The 24,398-nt window shown below is 35.5% G+C and overlaps 2 protein-coding genes across 2 annotated transcripts; one reads left to right on the top strand and one right to left on the bottom strand.

Annotated features, from left to right (window-relative positions):
* On the top strand, positions 1 to 16,318 carry LOC136813253 (uncharacterized). The gene is made up of 17 exons (XM_067069765.1): positions 1 to 58; positions 539 to 780; positions 2,844 to 2,961; positions 4,849 to 4,954; positions 5,596 to 5,759; positions 6,045 to 6,201; positions 7,547 to 7,692; positions 8,444 to 8,608; positions 9,293 to 10,043; positions 10,470 to 10,789; positions 11,324 to 11,454; positions 11,917 to 11,975; positions 12,293 to 12,462; positions 12,935 to 13,102; positions 13,922 to 14,021; positions 14,771 to 14,945; positions 15,840 to 16,318. The coding sequence occupies exons 1-17, from the start codon at positions 25 to 27 to the stop codon at positions 15,888 to 15,890; spliced, it is 3,057 nt and encodes a 1,018-aa protein (XP_066925866.1). The 5' UTR covers positions 1 to 24; the 3' UTR covers positions 15,891 to 16,318.
* LOC136813255 (uncharacterized) lies at positions 16,124 to 23,394 on the bottom strand. The gene is made up of 8 exons (XM_067069767.1): positions 22,890 to 23,394; positions 21,484 to 21,728; positions 20,908 to 21,055; positions 20,118 to 20,419; positions 18,377 to 18,516; positions 17,532 to 17,694; positions 16,680 to 17,048; positions 16,124 to 16,606 (listed from the first exon to the last, which is right to left on the bottom strand). The coding sequence occupies exons 1-7, from the start codon at positions 23,200 to 23,202 to the stop codon at positions 16,782 to 16,784; spliced, it is 1,578 nt and encodes a 525-aa protein (XP_066925868.1). The 5' UTR covers positions 23,203 to 23,394; the 3' UTR covers positions 16,124 to 16,606; positions 16,680 to 16,781.
* Positions 23,395 to 24,398: the final 1,004 nt, after the last annotated feature.

Raw genomic sequence — 24,398 nt, 5'->3', positions numbered from 1 at the left:
AGGGTTGAAATAAAATAAACAAAAATGAAGAGCAGTATAGTTACATTATTGATAGCAGGTAAGCTTATTCTTCACTTCGAGATTAAATGATTAGAATGGCGACGCTGCTAAAATAAAAAAAAAATGTCATATTTTTTTTATTGACCGCCTGAACAGGCCCGGTGGAACAGCCGCAATAGTGGGAAGGCTGAAGGCTCAAAATAAGATAAAATTCCCTAGAAATTTGAGGAAAAAATCTCATTTTCTCAAAGGCTGAAGTCTCCCCTGTCTTCCCGCTTCCGCTGTGCCTGCTGAAAAATCTGAAAACTACCATATGTGCGGCCAAAAACTAGCATCTCCAAATAGGACCCTTGTAATCTAGAGAAAATTTAGCCCAATTTAATGTAGATTTTTACGAAAAGTCCGAATGTACTTGTAACGAGCTGGCACACAACGTTGTTTGTAACGTCCATTTAACGTTGTGAACCTTATATAAACGTTGTTCAGTTGGGTAGCCATCTTGATTATAGGTTTCTTATGATGATTTGCATGTTTTTAGTTATTCTAGTTGTCTTGGCAACAAGTGAAGATATCATCCCTGATGAATGTGTAAACCATTACAAGTTAGTCGGAGCTCAACATGATCACAGACACTTGAAATTTTCCAGCAACAAATTTAACCTTTCCAATCATGATAACACTGAACAGTTTAATTGGAAATGGTTTCGCTTCCAAATGAAAGGCAAAGCTGAAAGAATGTTGGAAGTCACTGAAATGCCGGAAACGTACCAGAGTCGAGTGGTAAGAATAGATACCTTATACTTTAAAGCCCTTTTTTCGTTGAAAGCAAAAGTTTTAAATTTAAAGGCCAGTTTCCACTTGCGTGCGCTGTAATCACACTTTTTGGCTGTAATTCTTTTTGCTTGGAAAAAAGATTACGTCATAAAAATGTAGTGCGCACTTGAAAAAAAAGTTAACTACATTTCAACTTTTTTCAACCGTTACGTCAGATCACTACCGTGAAAAGCACAGACCGATATCATACATTGACCTGTGCCGACCAATCGAGATTCTATTCAGCGCGCAATCAACGCAGAGAAAAGTAACCATGACGACCATCCAAGATCTTGGATGGAGTTCAAAGCTGACTTTTTTATTCCTTTCGTTGGAAACACAACTCAAAAATATCATCAATGCTTTTCAAAAAGAGTCAGTGATAGAGAATCATAAGATGTCTATTATTTCGATTCAATTAAATTGACATTTTCATAATAAAAAGTTTAGTAATTACTGTTATACATTTGGGGATCATGTAAAAGATTTCTTTCGAAAGAAACTAATTTCAATTATACTCGGAGGTTTCTGGGGAGTTCGTAAATAGTAAACTGCATACTGATACAGTCTGCTAGACATTAATAAGGTAATACAGGGTGTCCCTAATTAAAGTATCGAGTTTGAACATGCGATTGAGTAGAAAAGTTTGTGTGCGTTATCGCTAAAATATAAGAACGTTCTCCATCACACAGGCTTATTACAAAAGGTAGTTACAACGTAATAAATTGATCGTAATGACAAAGAAAAAAGAGGGAGAGCTTAAAATACAATTTTGTGAACACGCACATAAAACTTTCTACTCAATCGCATGTTCAAACTCGATACTTTAATTAGGGACACCCTGTATTTGCTCTTCATCTTTGATTCTTTCTACAGTGATTAGATTGACACATGCGCGATAAAATTTCTACTATTGGTCTTCAGAGGTTAATATATTCTTTGAAGACTTAACCTCTGATACTCAGGGTATCAGATCGCGCAAATGGAATTGTTTCATTTTTCCTTTGACCAAGAACGTAAAAACTTTGCTGGAAAAAATATTAAAGCGTGGGTAAATTGAAAATATTGTTAAAGTTATTGAAATTTCTAGTTGGAGAGACTTGTTTGTAAGGGTGGTGCCCTACTAGGAAATTAGCTTTCACCTTATCCACATGCGTAGTTAAATATTAAAAAAATTATATCCCTATTGTGGGGGGGGGTTGTATTTTTACGGTGTGACGGGATTGGCCCTTTTTTAGTACGGTATTACGGGATTTGACGAAAATAAAGACGGGAAAATGGTATTTTAGAATCAGACGGTGACGGTATTTGGCCTTATTTTTTATCATTATGCCGGTGTTTGAACCTGTACAAACCGGTGTGACGGTGCTATTATTTTGTCAATTTTCGGGATTCCTGGATTCAGTAAAAATTTTGACGGGAAAACGGTATTTCGAACCCCTGCAACCCTCCCCCCCTATTGTGGTAGATTTTTATCCTCGCTTTGGGAGACTGTTCCGCCGGAGCTGTGATAGCCTGGGAATCCAAATACACAGTGCAATAGGTCTATTTAATTCATTATGAGATCAAAGTCCATATAAAAAACTCTGGTCTGAAAGCTTATTGTTTTAACTTTTTGTTAGCTTTTTCCTTTGTTAATATCAAATGACAAAAATCGAATTGTTCAGTTTTTGATCACGTTACCAAGTATTCCGCTTGGGATTGGTTTAAGATTTAATCACGTGATCAAAAAGAGAGCAAACAATTGCGTTAAAGTAAGAAACAATAGACCTTTTCATAAATTAGGTCATGAACATCACTTGCCTCGTTTTGAAATTATTGCCATGGTGATTAACTCCCAGCAGATTTTATTAGAACTACCTTCTATAAATTAAAAAATCATTTAATGTCTCAAGTGACATAATCACTATGGAAATTGTTTGAATACGAGGCAAGTGATGTTCGTGACGTAATTTATGAAAAAGTCTATAATGGAAAGAATTGACCGGGGTTTTTTAAACGGACTATGATGAGATTAAAATTTATTTCAGGATACATTCGGACCATGCGGTGTACACGCGCACACTGCGGTCGAACCTCCTCTAACAACTTATTGGATGTCCAGTTTCATGCACGTGGTTAATGATGAACATCCAACACGAAAATATGGTAACTCGTACTTTTTTTAATTCGCAACGTTCTAAGCTAATAGTATAATTTTGACCTTAAAAGATATATACTCATAGATTTGTAAATCCCGAAGGACCAGATGAAGTGCTTTAAGCTCTTCCAAGAAAAAAAAAGTGAATATCGCAAAAAATATTGCTGCTATTGTTATCGAAAATCCACGAAGCTTCTGATTGTTCAAGCGCCGAAATTATATTGTAATATCACAGGATTTCCTACCTAACCTCGACACACTTTTCAGCAAAAGCACGATATCTAGCCCTTCGGGTTTTATAAATCTATGTGTATACTATACACCTTTTCGACCGTAGCCGCCAATTGCCGCGCGGGCATTTTTTACCACCCTAAACTCGATCCAATCCTTTTTTTACACTGTTTTCTATTGTCTTCAGGCGCGAAAAAAATACTGGGACGGTTTTAGGGTGGTAAAAAATGCCCGCGCGGCAATTAGCGGCTACGGTCGAAAAGGTGTATTAGCTTTAGTTGCAAATAAACTCGGTAAAAACGTGCTCACCTTTGCCGAAGACTTTTCAAATTCCCAAGGTAATAAAAATATTTTGTTATCCAAGGCAAAATTGATAACATCTACGTTATTTCCAAGAGCAATTAAAAATGACAAACTTTTTCTCTTTGTTAGGAACGCGTTATTTTAACAAAGCAATCAGAAACAACAAATTGTCGTTTTGTTTGCGAGAGAAAATACTAAAATCTGATTGGATGCGATAAAACGAGCCGCAACGAGAGTTGTTTGCAATCAGGCGTTTGTTTGTATAAGTGAAGTGAAAACTCGTTGAGCGGAGGTTAGAAATCACGTCTGACACTCTCCTGGCTACAATGTCGATGCCTTAATGAAAACTAAAAAACAGTACACCAGTTGTCACTTTATTTAAAAGGGACATAAAAGTAGTAAAACGTAGACATTGTGCGCGCCACGTGTCATTAAAGAGAACAATTAAAGTCACGTGTCCAAAACACACTTGTAAAACAATTGAAACAATCAAAATCAGTCATATTTGTTTTGATTTTTTAATTTGTAATGTGACATTTGTTTTGATCTTGTATCCTGCTGCATACTAGGCACTTTAGGCCGATTTTTGAACTTTTAACTACGCATACTATAGCATACGGTTTGTTTACAAATTTCGTCAGTACTTTAATGCCTCTTTAAATCCATGATTTTAATTCGTGGGATCTTGGTTATCGTAAACAATAAAATTTCTCCTCGTCTTTTTTGGATGTTTTATTGGACAGAAGACTCTCACTTCTTAATAGCCGATTTCAACTTGCATGCACTGCGATCGCACTTTTTGGCTTCAATTCTTAAGGCCGGTCTCCGCTTGCACGCACTGCGATCGCACTTTTTGGCTTCAATCCTACAGGCCGGTCTTCACTTACGCGCACTGCGATCGTACTTTTTTGTTTCAATTCTTTTTGCTTGGTAAAAAAATACATCATAAAAATGTAGCGCGTGCTCAAAAAAAAATTGAACACATTTCATTTTTTTTTTCAACCGTTACGTTAAATCGCGCCAATGGAATTGCTTCATTTTTCTTTTGATTAATAGCGTGGAAGCTTTTACTTACTCGAGAAAGTGCAATCACAGCGCGCGCAAATGGAAACCGGCCTTAATGAAAGACCATGGACTATTCATAATGGATAGGGATATTTGGAGAAAAGATTTCTACTGCAATTACATTTTGATGACCAAGGAGTCTCTGATTTTTGAAAATTGGGCGCTACAAATCTGTCATACAGCACAACCACTACTACTGCCTCTCTATTTATCATAATTTAGCAATTTTCTTGCCTATTCGATAGGTGATTTTATAAATTTAAAATTCTTTTCATAACGTTTTCTTCATTTTGTAGAATTATTGTATACAACATCCATCGGGTGCCAGTATGAAGCATTAACTCTTGGTTTCATTGGAGTTGTTAGTAATTGTGATCCCAACAGTATTAGATGTGATTATAAGTAAGAATTCTGGGGTAAAATTACAAACGAGCTTCACTGTTTGGTCGTTCTTTGAAAAAAGAGGCTATTTAATTTTAAAAGTAGCTTTTGTTCAAACTTGCCCAAAAGCCTGATTCAAAAACCTCGACCCCCACCTCGGCATTTTTTTTATGTCGTTGTGAAATCTGATTTTTAACCCAATTTTTATTTGTGTTGTACAGGCGGAAATAAAATAACGAAACGTCTGTTAATTATTCTGCAGGTATAGAGATGTAAAAATCAGCCCCTAAACGCTTATTTTCAATAAGGTTAACTAGCCAAACAGTAATGGGCTTTTCCAGCCCAGTCCTTTTTCTAGTTCGTCCCGCCCCCTGTTGAGGATATTGGATATATAGGGGTTAACGATTTTTGTTCAAAAGTGGATATCCATGGGGTTAATATCTACAAGGGAGCGGATATCCAGGGGGTAAAGTGTCTTTTCAAGTAAAAAATACGATATCCAGGGGTAAGCATCTTTATAAGAAAGGATAATCAGGGGGTTGAGCATATTTTTAAGGGTGTATATCGATTTCGATACTTCGAAAAATCAATATCCTCAACAGTTGGGTAATTTCTTTTTCTGGAAAATCCCAATTCAATACAACATATAATAATATCCATAGGCTCATCTGTCCTCGACCAACGGTCACACCTCTGTTGATACGGAATTGTGGAGATTTTTATGTTTATAAATCTCCTCCATTGCCGGAATATGCTGGCAGACCAACACAAGATACACCAAAGAATGGTACATTTTGTGGTACTGATTCTAAAGTTAGAAGCAAAGGTAATGTATGTAATTAATTATATAAGAGACCCAAAAATGAGGTATTTAGTGTTTTGTTATTGTTTGGTTGATTGAAAAAACAACGAAATAGACATACCGGACTTGTCCTAAGTTAGGGCCTAACGCTATAATTAAAAGGACATTTTAGTTCTATGACTTCCAAAAAGAGGGACTTTAGCTGCATACAAACTTCGCGCAAGAAAAATTCAGAATTTTGGTTCTGCCTTGACAATAGTTTGCCCCAAGGATGTATCTCATTAAAGAAACTACAAATTTTGTTGATAGACTCGACACCAACACAATGTACTGAGGGAGGTCATGAAATAATCAAAGACGACACACGATTTTGGGATCACAAATCTACGTATGACAGAAGTATTAGAAATAAACAACTTGGTCTGTGTGATGATGATGAGGATTTCGAGGAAAATAAATGGATCAGGTATTGAAATTTGAGCTTTTCATAAACTTGTTTATATAAGTATGTACCCAAATGGCACACAACGTTGTTTCAACATTTATCTAACGTTCACAACGTCCATATACAGTGCCGTAGCAACTGGGGGTGCAAGGAGGGGCTATGCCCCCCCCCACCCAATAATTTTTTCAAAAATGGATATTTTGTAAAATGCAAAGGTTTTCTTTTTTAATTTGTCATAATTGTCTTTATGTGCATGTTTTGAGTGTATTAGTTTTAAGCAATCTAGAGCTCAAATTTTCAAAATTTCCCCCTCAGGCCAAACCAGTTGGCCCTCGCGGTGTCACTAAACTTCAGCCCCCCAATATGAAAATGCTTCCTACGGCACTGATATAACGTTAGATGATAGTTGAAACAACGTTGTGTGCCAAATGGGTATATTCATATTCTTCAAATGGTGTCTGTTAGTGGAGTCGGCAGTGAGGAAGTTAACCCCCTTTTCTATTTGCGCTAAACCTGGGAGATCGAATGCTAAGGTGGAGCGCCACACCTAGTCTCAGCTCCCAGTAACTTACCACCTAGATCAGAGTACTCAATCTAAGCTACTCATTTGCTGAGTTGGCGGTGATCAGGGATCAAACCCACAACAGACAGATAAAACTTATTAATTGATATAAAGCATACACCCACTGGGACTCCTTTCTACTGAAAAAATTGACCCAAATATTGTCCACGGTGGAAAATTTTTCTCCAATTTTTTTTCCTACTGACAATAATCAAATAAACCAATCCTCACTGCAAGATATATGCTACTTTTTCCATCCCCACTGAATTTTCTGACTTGAAAACAAAAGAATTGAAATCCCTAGTCAAAAAAAAAATGGGAATATCAATCCGTCAAGTTTTAGGACCTTATGTCCATCCTCAGTGGCTGAAAATATCCTTCCGGGTCTGTGAAAGGGGGTGCAAGAATGACGTTGACTTTTAGTGCATACACGTTTGTTTTTTTAAGAAACTAGTTTTACCAAGCAGCCTCAATGTTTCTTAAGAAATGGGCATTTTGAGCCTTAAATGTTTCTTACATGTTTCTAAACTTTTTAACATATTCAGCCTTATGGAAGGCTGGGTTGGAAGGTTCTTAAAACAACGAATTAAAAAATGTTATTTTCTCATTCTCAGCCTCTGCATGTTTCTTAGATGTTTCTTAGTTTTTAGGCATTCTGAGCCTCGTGTTTCTTAAAAGTGTGTTTCTTAAAAAAAAAACGTGTAATTACGGTGTAGTAACAAGATACGCATACTGCATTGAGCTAAAAAGAAGCAGTTTTGACACAACGAGGAATTGAACATTTTCTTTTTCCTTTGGCTTTAGATTTCAATCCACCGAAGGGAAAGACGTACAATTAGCTGAAAATTGTCCAAGTAAAGTTTCGAATCTCGAGATGTTGATCAATAACACATTCTGTGATGCAAAATATAGAGGATGGATACAAGGGGTACATCCAGGACCCAGAGAAGGTGAGTATCCATTGTTTGGTCATAACGACTTTTGATAAATTCTCATACATGATTATTGCAAAAGACTTTCAGCTCAAATCGTTGTCTTGAGAAATCAATAAATCTATGCAAATTTGACAATGATTCTAAGCGAAAGTATTGGTAAAATCTCAATTACAGATTAACCGTATTACTTGGAATAAACGCCCCTTCTTTTAGGAAAAATTTTCACTGAACGCCTCCTTCCCTTTAAATAAACGCCCCCTTTGAATAAAAGGCTCCTCCAAGGAAGGGTGTTTATTTGAAACAGGCAGCAATAAGAAGTTTAACACGAAGAAAAACTTTGATATACAACAATGATTGTGTTCTTTTTGTATTCGAGCTGGTTTTGACCCGTTTCTATATCCCTAAACTAACATATTTGTACTCAAATGATAAAATAAAAGGCGCAAATAAGATTCCAATTCGCGTTACCAAAGTGAGCACGTTCATAAATTAATTAATGAACGCCCCCCTTCGTTTAAACGCCCCTCGAATAAACACTCTTCCTAAAATCCAAAAATTTCAATGAACACCCGGGGCGCTTATTCGAAGTAATACAGTATTGTAATATCTGTGAGCTCATTATGTTAAAAACGTTTCAAATGAAAAAAAAAAAATTTTCCCAGCTGGCACACAACGTTGCTTCAACGTTTATGTAACGTTCACAATGTCCATACGAAACAACGTCGTGTGCTAGCTGGGTTAGAACAATGTTTTTGTTGATTTTCAGGGCGTGCTTCAATGACTCTGTGTTTTTCTGATCCTTCAACATGTAAATGTCAGTTTTCAAGTGAAATCGTGGTGACGAACTGTGGAGACTTCTACGTGTATCGCAGACGAACCAACGATTTTCCTCATTGTGATGCTAGGGCATGTACTGTCCTCCATCCTGATGGTAAATTGATACTTTTTTGCTTACGACCACCATGTTTAGCCTGGTTAACCAAGCCAGTTTTTACAAGGCTAAGATACGGCTGACGACAATATAGCGTTATCGACACTTTGATGATTTTTATGATGTACGGAACTTTAAGTTTGCTTTGAAAAAGTCACAACTTACCATCAGATTTTACCAAGCGATTGAATCAATCTGGCTTAGATTTCTAGGTTACACCATGCTATACTGTGAGGGGCTTAATCTAGAGAATCCTACATTTACTATAAATAGACACACGAAAAACGACAAATTTCATAAAAATAAAGACAAATTTCTCGGGCAATGTTTCTCGGTACAGCCCTCATTAACCGGTCATTATTGTATTAGCATTCTTTACACAGACTGTGTAGAAAAATCTAACTTTAAACGTATCAGCAAAAAAGTATAAAGTCTGTCTCAATATAATCTGCAAATGACACGAAAAAATCAGTAACTACTGCTGATTATATTGAGACAGATTTTGAAAATGTAACAAATTACCCTTGTCACGTTTCATCTACAATATGAGACTCAACCGTAAAAAAGTATGAAGACATCTTTAATTTTGAGCCTGTTACAATAGCAATATAAGAATAGGAATTGGCTTTGTTGCTAATGTATTACCCTTTGTTATAACATTTTCTTTGCTAAATTAATTTGCAGAAATCACCACAACGACGACGACAACACCTACTACAACTACAACGCCCACAACCACGACGGCCAGAACAACGACGACCACGACGGCCACGAATGCTACGACCACAACAATAAAACCAACAACAGTAAAACCGAAAAATAATTCTATCGTTAATTTATCATCAAGTGAAACACCAATGCCAAAAATGACAACAGAATCAATTTCAATGAAATCCAAATCAGTCGAACCATCTAGTACACCAATAGTTGCTTCATCTCAATCTCTTGATTCAAACACATCTCAAAGTGTTGGTAACTTTGTCTTGAAAAATGGTGCCATCATACAAGAACCTGCATCAATGTCCAATGGTGAACCCAGCCAAACAAGTTCAGCTCAAAATGTCATAGCATCAACAGAATCAATCACAAGCTCCATCACAGAATCATCTATTTCAATGTTCGATTATGGAATATTCGATGTCTCCAACTCCACCACCATCTCTGGTGATATTCAACCATCATCAAGTGTTGAATCACCAACTGTTTCTAGCTCTTCAATAACGACAACTACAGAAACACCAATCCAGGAAGACGAATCATTCACCCTATGTAAACACTATAAGACCATAGTGGATGATACGAGAGTCGCTCTTGGTAAATCATTGAGCAGCATAATGTGTGATCTGAATTATTATTCAGCTGTGCGGTTTGTGACAACAGAGGGTTACAGTTTGAAGTTGACTGAAGGATGCAGCTTAACTGACCAGTTTAATAGGTATGCAAAAATTTTAATTCAATATTTCAGCAAGCTCGAATATCATCTGCTGCTTAAAGAAGCTTATTCAAAAAAACAATAGTGTAGAAAACAATAGAAAAAATTCAATACTCTGACTCGCACAATAATTGATTTCGATACTTTTTCCCTAATCAGACCCGGCAGAACAACCGTCAAGTTGGGGAGACTGAAGGCTTGAAATAAGAATATTTGAAAAAAAAAATCTCATTTTCTCAAAAGTGGAGAGGTCTTCCCATTCTCTCCGCTTCCGCTGGGTTTGCTAATAGCTTTCAATGATATTCCTTTTTGTCAATTTTCCAAAAAGCTAAAGCAAAAAAATAAACTTTCATCAAAGGGGGTCATATAATTTCCATGTGCTTGCATATTTTGCCACTAATTGCTATTATGGTTTTTATTTTTATGCAGGACTTGCTCAGGATTTTCCAGCAATGTATGGTTAGACGGTCAACATCCACAAAAATTTGGTTCTCAAGATCGACGTGTTTGCATCAACTCCTCTCCAAACGATGTATCAAAGTATTGTCAATGTGAGAGACGGGAAGTTTTGTTTCTTGAAAAATGCAGTGAAGATGGACATTCATTTTATGTATATCGACTTTCACCATTATTTAAGTTGACAAACTCCAGTTTAGATTCAAAGATGTGTAATTTCAGATACTGTGCAGATGTGCAGCCTGGTGGTAAAACGACTCAACCAACACTAAAACCAGTCCCAAAAGAGAAAGGTATCAATTGTTTATGAATGAATTTTAACCATACCAAAACTTAAGAATGTACTGCTACAATTCAAATTTACCGCTTGCAATATAAGTCTAGTAAGTCTAATCATTGCAACTTTCTACTTAAAATAAAGCTTTTGGAGTAGATTTCTGGATATACTCTAAATAGAAATAACAATGTGAACATCATTGTGAATGTGATACAGATATTGTCAGATTCTAGCTCAACTGAAGTTGAGAACAGCTTCAAACTATCGTGAACCTTTTCATGATAGTTTCAATTGGTCAAGTAGTCATCATCTAAAAGGTTTTCCAGAACGAAAATGTTAGGTCTTGAGGGTGAAGAGATTTATATGTGACAGCACTTACTTTAAACCTACCCAGCTGGCACACAACGTCATTTCAACGTTTATCTAACGTTCACAACGTCCATATAACGTTAGATTAACCTTGAAACAACGTTGTGTGCCCGTTGGGTACCATACACGAAAATTATTGGTTCAGGGTATATTCAAGACTTATATTATGTTTTATTTTCAGAGGTTTTTTCTACCCGTGGTACATTCACTATTACTGACCCAAAGCTCAACGACGACACATTGACTGAAGGTGACATCAAAGATAAAGAATCGAAAACGTATTCTTTCCTCTTGAAAGCAGTGACAGATAAGGTAAAGATAATGGTAAAATTCATTTCCGCCATGTCTATGGTACAAGAGAAATTTTAAATATCAACATTCCAAACTGAACTGAACTGAAATAATCGTCAAAATCATTTGCACTGTAGAATTCTTTGAGGAACGTTTATTTCACTGAAGATTGGGGCACTACACGGGTTGAAACTGTCAAAGGGGGGAAATAACGTCTTTTTTTTTTTACTGAGAATCTGTAATGATAAGTTTCATCAAGTTATTACTAATCGCTGTCTTCCTTTCTTCGTTTTATCCCTTCTTTATATATTTTTGTGTGCTGTCCCTAGCAAATTTCAATTCCTTCACAACTCCAATTTAACTTCATGAATGCATATTTGAACTCAAAAATTTAAAACCGTGATAAGGGAAGCTAACAGACCTGGATCAAATATGAACGTCTCTTTGCTCAAAAAATTACAAACAAACATATTTTCATATTAGATGTCATCAACACTCGCCAAAGTTAAAGGTGTATCACGCTTTGAAGTTATAGTATTCAGGTATGTTGAAATTTAGTAGTACCTAAAAATTTGAATATTTGCAATGGATTCTGTGAATTCTAAGACTTACTAAACTCAATAATGTCAGTAAAAAGTGTTCCATATACCGAATATATGAAGCTTGGCACCTTTGTCTTAAGGAACGAAAAACAAGGCACAACTTTTAGTAACTTTAGAATCAAAAGGCGGTTTATATTACTGTATTTTGATGGTAACCAATATATTGGTGAATAGAATAAGTCGAGTATGAAATAATAAGTGCAACTACACTGCAATGTTTATTTACCAATCAAAAATACGATTGTATTGCATTTCAGGATTGGAAGTTTGAAAGTCGATTATCAAGTCTATGGAACCGAGGAAGTTAACAATGAAACATTGAACGATGCATTGACGAAAGCTTTCACCTCTGAACCCAATGTTCAATCTTTCACTGCAACTGATTCATTTACTGGTCAAATTGATCCAGCAAGTCAAACACTCCAAGGTACAAGCATTATTTTTGTGAAGCCTGGGGTTTACCGCATTGGATTCTCAGGCTAATAGTGTGTATCAATCCGGGGAGGGGGCAGTTAGGCAAAATTGGGTACGGGGACATGGCCCCCGGCGTGCAAATCGAATTGAGGGGGCCAAAAAAATGTGTCCACCATGGTTGGGCGACGAAGAAAATTTTCGACTTTTTACCCTTATTTCACCCCTCTAAACGGTATATATAAGATTTTTTAAAGTAAAAAAAAATACTTTGCAAAATATTGGGGGGGCCATGCGGGGACGTGCCGCTGGTCAGGGTCCCTTTTTTAGGTTCTGACGATGTGGGAGTGTATAGCATAATATCACGACTATAGAACTGGTAAAAAACACAGGAAGAAATCTTTAACCGACGTTGTAAAAACTCCAGATCATCTGCATTTCAACGGATAATTTCTCATATTTACAGCTTTTAAATCCTCATTTTTTAGCTATTGATCATTGTTCGACAAACCCATGCCACGTCAATGCAACCTGTGAGAACAATGCATTAAAAAACACCTTCACTTGCAGATGTAAGGACGACAGTATCGGAGATGGCTTTTCATGTTCCTACATCATTCATGTGAAAGTCAAGGAACAAGTCACAGACAATGAATGTAAGTTCTAAATTTTATCATGAAATTATCATTCGCTTTTGCTTGAATATCGCTTGTATCACTTTCAGCATATATTTTATTCCACATTTGATGATATCCTAACAAAATAATCAGCGTATCATTAGCATTAAATGACTAAAGGACATTATTGAACGTATCTACCGTTTGCTTTCACATCATTTTGGAACTCCAGCGCTGCACCAGCAAAAAAATCTGTGGAAAATCTATTGTTTATTTCTATGTCAAGCAAGCGTAGTGAGCGTAAGGCAACGAACCGTTAGCTTTTAGAGTCATAGGTTGCTATATTTTAAGTAGTCTATTGTTTATTGTGTTTTGTCAGAGGTGCGTCTCCTTTCTGTATAATAAAAAATAACTTTTACATACTGGACTCAACTTGAAGTAACATAAATTCAATTCGCTTGTGTTTCCGGGTTTCATATGTATCCAATATTTGTTTATCTAATCATTCAAATTTTATTCCACATAAATATTTATTTACTGTTCTCTTAAGTTCTCTACCGCTTACACGTTTTTTATATAAGAGCATCGAACATTTTTGAAGCCTTTGAATGTTCTTAACTTTTTGAGATTTAAGCCTAAAAATGTTCTTAACATGTTCTTATTTTCACCATTTTGCGGGTATTTTGTCTGTTTCCTAAGAAATCGGGTGTTTTGAAGTCCCCGAAGCCTTGAAATGTTCTTTACTTGCTCTTAACATTTTGGCTATCGACGCCCTATGTTCTATATATATAATTTGTTATTATAAAAAAAACTATTAAAATTCTAACATAGATATTCATTACTTTTCATTTCATACAGGGTCAACAGATTCCATCATTATTGTTTCTGTTTTGTTTGCTGCTTGTTTCATCATCATTGTCATCTTATCATTCTGTTTATGTTGCAGACAAAGTGATGGGTAAGATAACTTGTTTCATCCAAAATGGTTATGATCGTTAGTAGAATCAAAGGAAAAATCAATGAAATATACTAACATCTATAAACCTTTATGTAGTTCTAACAATTACTACCTTATCGCCTCACTATATTTTATAACAGTAATAGTAATTTAGAATTAGGATTTAGAAACAAAGCAAGTTATTTCCGTTGTAGAGAGCGCATACCAACAAAATGTAAAAGAGCTGAATCAATTTCATAATTTTATTTGTAAAAGTGAAAAATATTCACTACTGTCAGTTTCACACTGAACGATTGTCAAGTGTAAAACTAGAATTAAGATTTAAAGTGACATAACAGTAGTAAAGTGTAAACATTGCACGAACCACGTGTCATTAAAGAGAACAATTAAAATCACGTGTCTAAAACAAACTTGTAAAACAATTGAAACAATCAAAATCAGCCATATTTGGTTTGATTTTTTTTTAACATGTAACATTTGTTTTGATTTTGTATCCCGCTGCGTACGTGTTTACAAATTTCGTCAGTACTTTAATGCCCCTTTAATATGTTTTATAAAAAATGCAGCCTCTTTATCTGATCTTCGACAATAAAAAGCCAAAACTTTTTCTTGAAATCTATAATAAAATATAAAATATGAATTATAAAATAAAAAATATTGGACTAAAGGATCAGCTTACTAAAGACCATTACAGGACATGCATTTTGAACACATGTGTCTGAACTTGATTTACCATTTCATTTCTTTAGATACAGCACAAGAAAAGGAGTTTTCATTCGTGGCCAGAACTATGATAACTACTATTCAACAGATGCACCATCAATAAAAGAAAAGGGACACTCGCTTCCTGTTGCTCAGAATATGTATATGACATCTGATCCTTCCGAATTGAAAGATTCATCGACATTCACTGATAAAGTACAAGTAAGTATTACTTCAAAGACTTACACGCTACTTTATGTAAGAAAAATTTCTAGGCTGAACATTAACCAAATCATCATAAGAATACTTTAAGAATATCTTTTGGGTGAGGTGGAAAGTTAAAGGAAGCATGCTATAGGCAGCAAATGACATGGAGTTTTTATAAGATACTTTAATAATTGGTCATTTGAAGTAATAAAAATGACGCGTTCTTTAGAAAAAGTAACAAAATTGTTTTATTACTGGTTAACGACCAACCAAATCAAATAAGAGCTCCAACTCGTCCCATAGGCAGTAGCGTAATTTTTTTCGGAGAGCAGATTTCTATGACACTGTAATTATATTTTTTTATTGTGAATAGATAGTAAGAGTGTCATAAAATTCTGCTCTCCTACAAAGATTTTGCGCCCCTCTTGGCTATGCTACTGAATAGGACATACAAGGAACGTATCATTGGTCACATATCCAGCTTCAAAACTACGTATTCAATATAATTTCCTGCTATTGAGTTATCCAAAAAGATTGACTAAAGTAGCAATTAAAAAGTCTCAAATACATACTATTAAGTCACATCGCGTGTTGGCTGCATGCGTCCCCTCTGGTATATTCTGATATAGGGTATACTAATCGTGTATAAAATTCCCGTCCGAGAGTTTCCCTTAAATTTCGGTAACCTATGTCAATTTTCACAAAAAGGTTTAGAAATTCAATGATTGTATGAACATCTAGCCATTCATAATTTAAATCTTATGATATTTAAAGATTTCTCACACGAATCTTACTAACCAAGCTTCTAAAACTCCAAAACACAAAGACAGGGGTAACTCTCGGACGGGAATTTTAAACACGATACTACATCAAATTGTGCTTGAATATTTTTGCTTTGATTTTATCTAGATGTCAGAAATGTCAGATTTGGACAAGAAGAATTCGAACTTCGTGATGTAAATTAGATCGCAATTGTGCAAATGATATAGACAACCTGTAAATATTATACGTAAGGATGAATCAAGACGAACATGTTTTCTAGAAGATTTCCATTTCGGAAGTACGGAAGCTTTCCTTCTACATAGAGGATGCATATTTCTTAAGTGATTTTTAACGGTATTTTTGGTGGCTGCTGGTCAGGGCTAAAATAAAAACATCGTTTTCCAAAAAAAAACAATTCAGTTTTTCTACGAGGAGAATTTATTTTTAATTTCATTTTTAACATTTTTAGAAAGAATATTTTTTCAAAATTTTTATTGCCTTTTAGTAATTACTTTTATTTTACAATATTTCATAAATTCTTTTTTATCAAAGTCAATCATATTTTCTAAGGTTTTTAAGGGGTCCCTGAAATTGTTAGTAATATTTTAAGAAGATAATACTGGGCGGCTCAAAAAATCTGGAAGCTTGGGAACCACCCCAAGACCTTACCCTTAGTCTACAGTCAAACTACTGGGCTGAATACAACAAATCGAAATTGAAATGAATCTAGGAATAAAATTTATTAGGCTCAAACAAAACTTTGATCGTTATTGGGTTTTCAGAATATCCAAAAATTTGTGAGTTGCCCGGTACAATTACATTCCAAAACACCTTTTCGACCGTAGTCGCGCTGTTAGGCGCGTGCCACTCTTTTATTTAATTACTCCCCTAAACTCAATCCACTTATTTTACACCTTTTTCTATTGTCTATAAGTGCGAAAAAATGACTGGGATGGTTTTAGGTTGGTAAAACGGACACAAGAATACTCGCGTGGTGATTGGCAACTACAGTCGAAAAGGTGTAATCATCTAGATTTTTCATTTTAAATATATATACCACAAATGCTCAAGACCAGTCATTTTAGACTATCACATATTATAATAATCATTCTGCGCCCTCTTCAAGGTACTTCCTCTTTGATTTGAGGAACCCCCGCCTATGCCTTCGTAATAACTTTCCTTATACGGTAAAGTCAAGTTTTTATAATCATTGTCTGAATTTTCTGGTGGTAAATTTACCAAATTTGGTTCATCATAAGCATTCTTTGGTGAGCTTGATAGTCCATACAAATCGTTTTCTCTTGTCAGCACGGCATTTGGATCTTGGTAAATGTTGCTGTCTCGATATCCTCCGTTCTACAAAAATGTGTAAGAAAAGAGATAATCAGAGATAATCATCGAAGCAGTTCTACGTAGCCCAAGCCAAGAGTTTAGCTTAAAATTTAACCCACATCTTTCATTACTACAATTGATGGCTACTGGCCAAAACATTATCAAATTGGCTTAACACACTGAAATGCTGACAGTCCTCCTCCTCCTCCTCCTCCTCCTCCTCCTCCTCCTCCTCTCCTCCTCCTCCCCTCCTCCTCCTCCTCCTCTAAGAAGAACAGATTTCAATACAATTTCAGTAGAAAGCACCGGGGCACAAACCGGGGCTCAAACCTTTCTCAGTCACCATCTTCAAGGAAAGTGGCGTATTGATTAACAAATTGAGTTAAATAACCTATAGTAGTATTTTAGCGAAAAATAAGTTCACTATTACGTAATGTCTTTCTTAAAACTGTTTCAAAACAAGGATCTGTTCATTGTGGATTTGATTAAATTGACTTCGTAACTTACAGTGTGTCCTAAATCATTAGGATACGTATTATATCGGTTTCCATTTCTCAAAGTATCTTCATCTTCAATTTCGTAATGACTTTGGTTTTCTGGTGCATTTATTCGCGCTCTTGAAGATGTGCTTGAATTATGATGCCAAGACACATCACCACCTCCAGTTTTCCTAGAATAATAGAGAGTTTATGTATTTGATAAATCGAAGGAGACGATATAAAGCAAAGTTGACATGTCATTAAAACCGCCGTCCACTTTGCTTAAGATGGTAAAAACACCAAAGTACCGCCCTCTGTTTGGGTGAGCAAAGGCGATATAGAGCCGTTCATCAACAATCAACTTTGTTTTGAGTCGACTTCACATACTGTCGCCCACGATATCCTCCGATACATAAAATCGATCATTTTAGGAGAAAGTAACTAATTCAGACATAAGCAGAACCGAGCAGAACAAGAAAAAAAATTTGGATAATACAAACTGATATCATCCTATTACGATTATTGTATTATCATATGATAACAATATTAATGTATTGCACATTGACTTCCAAGCCCGAGGACTAGTTTATCGAGACTCCTGGATGCATGGGAAATGAAACCACTTAGTTCCCATCCAGAAGTCATACACGTGGATTTTACACAAAATAATAAAATTCAGTCCTCAAAAACAAAGGAACCGCTAGATACAATCCGTCCTCAGGATTGCGGTGCGCTCTAGGCGCGTTCTGGATGGGAAATAAGTGGCTTCTCTTTTTCTAACCTGGGAAAGGTTACAGATTCTACTCTAAACCTTCGGGCTTTAAACTCAATGGTGTACTGCGCGTATTATAAATGACTCCAGTCTAGTATTACCTTGATCTTCTCCTTCGGTTAATGAAAACAACAACGACGACAATGGCAAGAAGCGCAACGACACACGGGACTGTTATATACAGCAATGTATTTGGTTTCTCCTCTTGTTTGATTTTCGATGGGTTTCCAGCATAAGTTTTCTATGAAAAACAATCAGAAATATTTTATATAATTTTTGTCGCATGTTAATTAGTACTACTAAGTTCTTTGTATAAGTGGTTTTTATCACTTTTCACCATGGGTATCTTTAACTTTTTAGAAAAATCATGCTTAAAGTATTTTTATGATATTCTTAAAGCTATAACCCAAAATCTTAATGGGATAAATTTTCGCGGGGATTAATTTTCGCGGATTTCGCGGATTTGGGTGTCATCCGCGAAAATAAGTTCCATTGGAAATCTGAAAAAGGCCCATCCGCGAAAATTAGTTTCCGCGAAAAATTTGAATTTTTTTTGCAATCCGCGAAATTTCTATTTTTATCTTTTTTTATTTTTTTTCTACATGAGGGCACGCAACCCTCGAAAAAGGTCAAATCCTCGATATGCTTGTTAGCAAAAAATCGTTTTCCTCAAAATTTTCTTCACAAATTTACAAACTTGGAAGAGGTATTGGAAATTTTTTTATCTAAAGTGATCGCTTATTGTTAAAAGCTTTTCAATGCAAGAGGGTAATCCAACTGGCTTGAAATTAAACATTTAAAAGGATATGTAAGAAAAGGAGGGAAAACGGAAATCAAAAGAATTTATTTTCAATGATAAGAAAGAGTGAAAATAACGAAACAACAATTTTAAGTCATTTTATTTATCTCTCTTTTGCTTCTTTTAACAAGTTAAAAAACTTCCTAATCTAACAAAATAGGCCCATTAGATGTCTTCGGGATAACAGATGGGTTTTCTGGTTTACTCGGACGCTTTGTTTTGGCAGCAGCATTTGCAAACAGTGTTCTTTGTAATACATATCTCCTCGCCCTATTCCAAAACACCCTCTTATTACTTGAAAAACAAATTCTTAAATTTCCTGGAAAATTTTTATTTCAATGTTTTGACCCTTTTCAAAAATTTTAATTTGTACCCCAATCCGCGAAATTAAATCCCCGCGAAAAATCAGGAAATCCCTCATCCGCGAAAATTAATCCCGCGAAATCTTAAAATTTCGCGGATGAGCTCAACCGCGAAATTTAATCCCCGCGAAAATTTATCCCATTAAAGTACCTTGAATACAGCCCTGGCCGAAATTTCTAACATGTAATGATGTTTCCAACCTCCGTTCAATTTATAAAATTTACGATGTATGTTTTTTTGCCTTTACCAGGGTATAATTGGCAATTTAAAGTAAAAACGGCATTCTTAAGTTTAAAGGTCAAATCTCGTGATGCTGATGTTCTAAGCATATTCTTTTATTTATTTTTTGCCGATTTTCAGTGTATATTCCTATGAAATAATACAATATATTAAAGGTTTTGTTCTTAAATAAAAGTGTTATCGTTTGCTTACTCATCAATTTTAGTCTACAAGCTTTTCACAATGAATTGACACGGATGTGGGGCAAGATTGATCAGAAAGAGGAAAAGAATACCGTTCAATTTTTGCTTTATATCAGCATAACAGAAAAATAGGCAGACACTGTCCTGATATAAAATGTGTGTCTGATAATAAACGGGAACACTTATGTAAAAATAAAACCTTTAAAATAAAGCTTGCAGGAACAGTCATTGCAACTTGTACTTTTTTCATCTTCTTACCTGTGTTGAAGTGATGGGTTCTGTAATTAGAGGTTCTGTTTCGCGAGTGGTTTGTATTGATTCGTGTGTCGTCATCGTGGCTATCGTGAAAGGTTTTCCAGCTGTTGTGGGAGAATTGGTAGTGTGTTTGACAGTTGTTGCTGGCCGATGAGATGTTATAAATGGTGTTGTATGTGGAGGAGTTGTATCTGTGGTCGATGGTGCTGTTGATGTACTCGTCTTTGTCGTTGTTGACGTTGTGGTTGTTGTTGTTGTTGATGTTGCCCCAGTTTGAGGAGCTGATGTAGTAGAATTGTAGCTGTCTGGAAAAGATTAAGTTTTAAAACAAATAATTGTCATTAAAATTATTTTCTATTATGAAATTAAATTATACTCTTAGATTTGTTATCAAAATATTTGAAAAAGCCTTAATCCAGCTGGCACACAACGTTTTTTCAACGTTCACCTAACGTTATATGGACGTTGTGAACGTTAAATAAACGTTGAAACAACGTTGTGTGCCAGCCGGGGCATTATTGAAATATTTTGTTTAAAAGAACGCTTTCTACATGCTGCGTACAAACGATATTTAAAATCTTTGAGATAAACTTGGCAGAACTTATTCTGACCATCTTTTATCAAGGCGTTAAGCAGTTCAGCTAATGGAATGATAGGACCTTGGGCGTGATGGCGTTATGGTTTGATTTTATGGTTTCAAAAAATGTAATGGGTGATCAATAAAGGAATTTTTGACTTGATGGTGTAATCGGGGTTCGCTATGGGGAATATCATTAACTTAGAAATTACTTACATAACAAAGATCGACTCCCTTCCATTTTGAAAACAAAGCAAGCATTTGTTTGCGTAACTTTACTCCCATATATGCTTTGACAATGCAAATCTAACTTGATAACTGAACCTCTCAAACTATCAAGTCCAAAACAGTTGAAAGCTTGACACTAAAATATTTGAAAATATTGATTTTAAGGACATCAAATTTGCAGATAAAATTTGACTAGACAGTGAAATCTGTTCCTACGAGAACTATAAATTGAAGAGATTTAACGCATATACTAACTTAAAATGAAATAGGGCTCTAGTACACTTTTTTATAAGAAACAATAAAATTTTGCTGAGGCTAAGCTGTTCTTATTTTTTTTGTCACTTTGAGCCTCAAATTGTTCTTATCCTGTTCTTATTTATAAGGTGTAATTGAGGAATTTTAGGCGTTAAATCCAATATTTACTATTTTAACCCCTACAATTCATTGAATTTGAGTAATTTCAGGCTCAGCATTGTTCTTAAATTGTTCTTATTTTTGGCGATTTTGAGCCTCATAGTTCTTATAAAATTGTTCTTATAAAAAAAGTGTATCACAAAGTCTCACCGTAATACAAACTCCTTTATCGTCATGATTAGCTCTGAGGATATTGCCGGCTGTTTGATCACTATACAATTCCATATTTCCATTCAATGGATTATTTTTCCATATCGATGCAGCCGAACAAAACTGAAGATGTTGTTGAAGGAGTGGAGGAATGAAGAGATAGACGCATTTGTTTTGTGAAAAAGTAGCTGTTGTGGCAGTAGGTATGATGGCAGCAAATTTGTGATACTCTAAATTGTCAGTACCTAAAACAATAAAGATAAAGGTTAAAGTTCTCTAAGGTCTTGAATCAACATTTCCATCTGATTATTAATTTTCGAGAATTTTTTGGAGAACCTCCCACTTCTGTTCTTATTAATATCCTCCAATTTATTTATTTTTGAAATACTTTCCGCTATCACACGTGCAATTGCTCTAAGTAACCATGTATAATTACCTTATTTCGGGGGGGTTTAGAGGTACTATTTTGGACCCCTCCCTTTTACCCGGAACCCCCCTCCCCCGTTTTTATCAGATTTTGAAAATATTTCGGACCTCGTTATCCGGACCCTCCTCCACACTACTACTCAGGACCTTAGAATAGGACCTATCAGCTTTAATTTAAACAAAAAATTTTCTTCGTACACATTTTTGGGGTTTTTTAGTACATCATGTTGAACCTTTTTCGCTAGGAAACTGAACTGAAATATCATCCCCGATTAGAAAAATACTTTAAAACTCTAAAAGATATGTGGTCTAAAACTAAACCTGATGGCTTATCTTTTCAGCTGAAATCTTTAGATTTTATAACCCTTTTGTAATTGTGTTAGATTTTAATCCAAACTGAGATATTCCAGTCTTCAGAATTAGAAATCGCTCAAAAATTACAGACTTTGATTACAACTACACCCCTGTGTCACAGACCCGGTGGACCCCCCACCCCGGTGGAAAAATAGGCCAAAAAATCGTCCCCGGTGGAAAAAATATCCTACAATTTCAACCCCACTGCGAAATTGCTCTATGATTTTATCCCCATTGAAAACTGAATGTAAAAAATTGCACTCCAAAACCATCCCCACTGGAATTTTCGAGCTGGAAACAATAGATTTTCTATCCCCCTTGGCATTTTGATAGAAATCTTCGTCCCCATTGAGGGAAAAAGTTCTACCGCCGGCACTGAGACAGGGGTGTACAAATGGACTTAAGTGAAACCCACTGGTCCACAATTTGACCATGGACACTGTTAACTGCATATGATCCATAATATCTATATATCCAGCTGACACACAACGTTGTTGCAACGTTTAACGTTCACAACGTCAATATAACGTTAGATGAACGTTAAAACAACGTTTTGTGCCAGCTGGGTAAGGGAGGATTGAAACAGAGGTGTCATAATTTATTGGATGAGAAATGAATATTCATACCATTGGTAGCTTGATATAAATCGTTTTTCACCAAACAACCATGGTTGTAAGATAAAAAGGTGTCATCTGTATTTTTACATTCGCACTTCCCACAATACACTGAAGCACATCTTCCATTTAAACTTTTACAAAATCTTCTGTTCTTGTAAGGATTATCAAAAGTATCTTGTGAGTTATAAAAAAGTTTGTAAGATGCTGATGGATCTCGACTGATAAGTGTTCTTTGAATCCGCACTATACTAGGATCTGATGTCGTTTTCAAAACTAATAGACAATGCAAGTAAATTTGAAACGGTAAAAGCGTAATCTTCATCGTGATTTGTAACTTTTTTTTCCGATAAGACAGTAATCACACAGCAAACATTTTTGTGATTTCCCTTTTTCTAATATGTCTTCCAGTCAGTAAAATGAAAGTTTATCTAACTTCTTAAAAACAGTGTTTCTGTAATGCACTCACTCTAAATTTTGTCAACAACATCATTTTTCACCACTTATGACGGGCTATGAAAAATATTTTGGCAAAATTTGAGTTTCAAGACACGCATAGACAAGAGTGATAGAACAGTAGAAGTTTGTTACAAAGTTATTGCACTTTTTGCTCTAGTCATCAGGTTACATATCATAAAGTATCGAATTTGATCCATTTTTTACGAAAAAGTAGACAAACTTTCAACACTCTCTGAATCAAACGAATACACTTTGAGAGTTTAAATCTGTTTGATTTTTATTTCATCCCTTATACATTTCCATAAATATGATTCCAGGTAAACTTGTCTCAAATTGGTCCCATTGATTTTGCCATGAAACCCAATTTTACCCATGACTTTCAGCAGAGAATGATGACTTATAGAAAGTGAAACTTTTTCTTTCAAGCACAACCCACGCTTGACACTTGTCATTTTAGCTTACGTTTATCGAGAAAAAGATACCATTAGACAAAGAAAGGGTAAAGCTTGGATTAACCTTGCTTATATATACGCTTATGGCCCCAAAAATTATAATCACGCTTTCACGTTGAAAGAGTTCTGATCACGCAAAACAGAAGAAGTCATGGATAGAGTCGATATTCAACGTGGATAGCCCAGTAACCTAGGACTTCTAGGCAATCTTTCGATTATTTTTACGGGGTCCACGGCCATGTCTATGAACTTAACAGAACATCGGTAGGAGCGAAACTTGAACCACGAATCTCTGATTTGAAACGGTGACGCCTTTGACCACTTGCCCAGCTGGCACATAACGTTGTTTCAACGTTCATCTAACGTTATATAGACGTTGTGAACGTTATATAAACTTTGAAACAACGTTGTGTACCAGCTGGGTCCACAACGTTGTTTTAACGTTCATCTAACGTTATATAGACGTTGTGAACGTTATATAAACGTTGAAACAACGTTGTGTACCAGCTGGGTGGTGCTCCTTACAAAATGTAATGTGTAAAGTTTGTGTAATCTATACCAGAGTATATCTCACGTTTTGTTTCGTAGTACAGTAACGAATTTTGAAATT

Source organism: Clytia hemisphaerica, unplaced genomic scaffold (assembly GCF_902728285.1).
Source record: "Clytia hemisphaerica strain Z4C2 unplaced genomic scaffold, Clytia hemisphaerica genome assembly, whole genome shotgun sequence".
Lineage (NCBI taxonomy): Eukaryota > Metazoa > Cnidaria > Hydrozoa > Leptothecata > Clytiidae > Clytia > Clytia hemisphaerica.
Note: the sequence above shows the minus strand (reverse complement) of the source record. Positions and strands in the feature narration are given on the sequence as shown.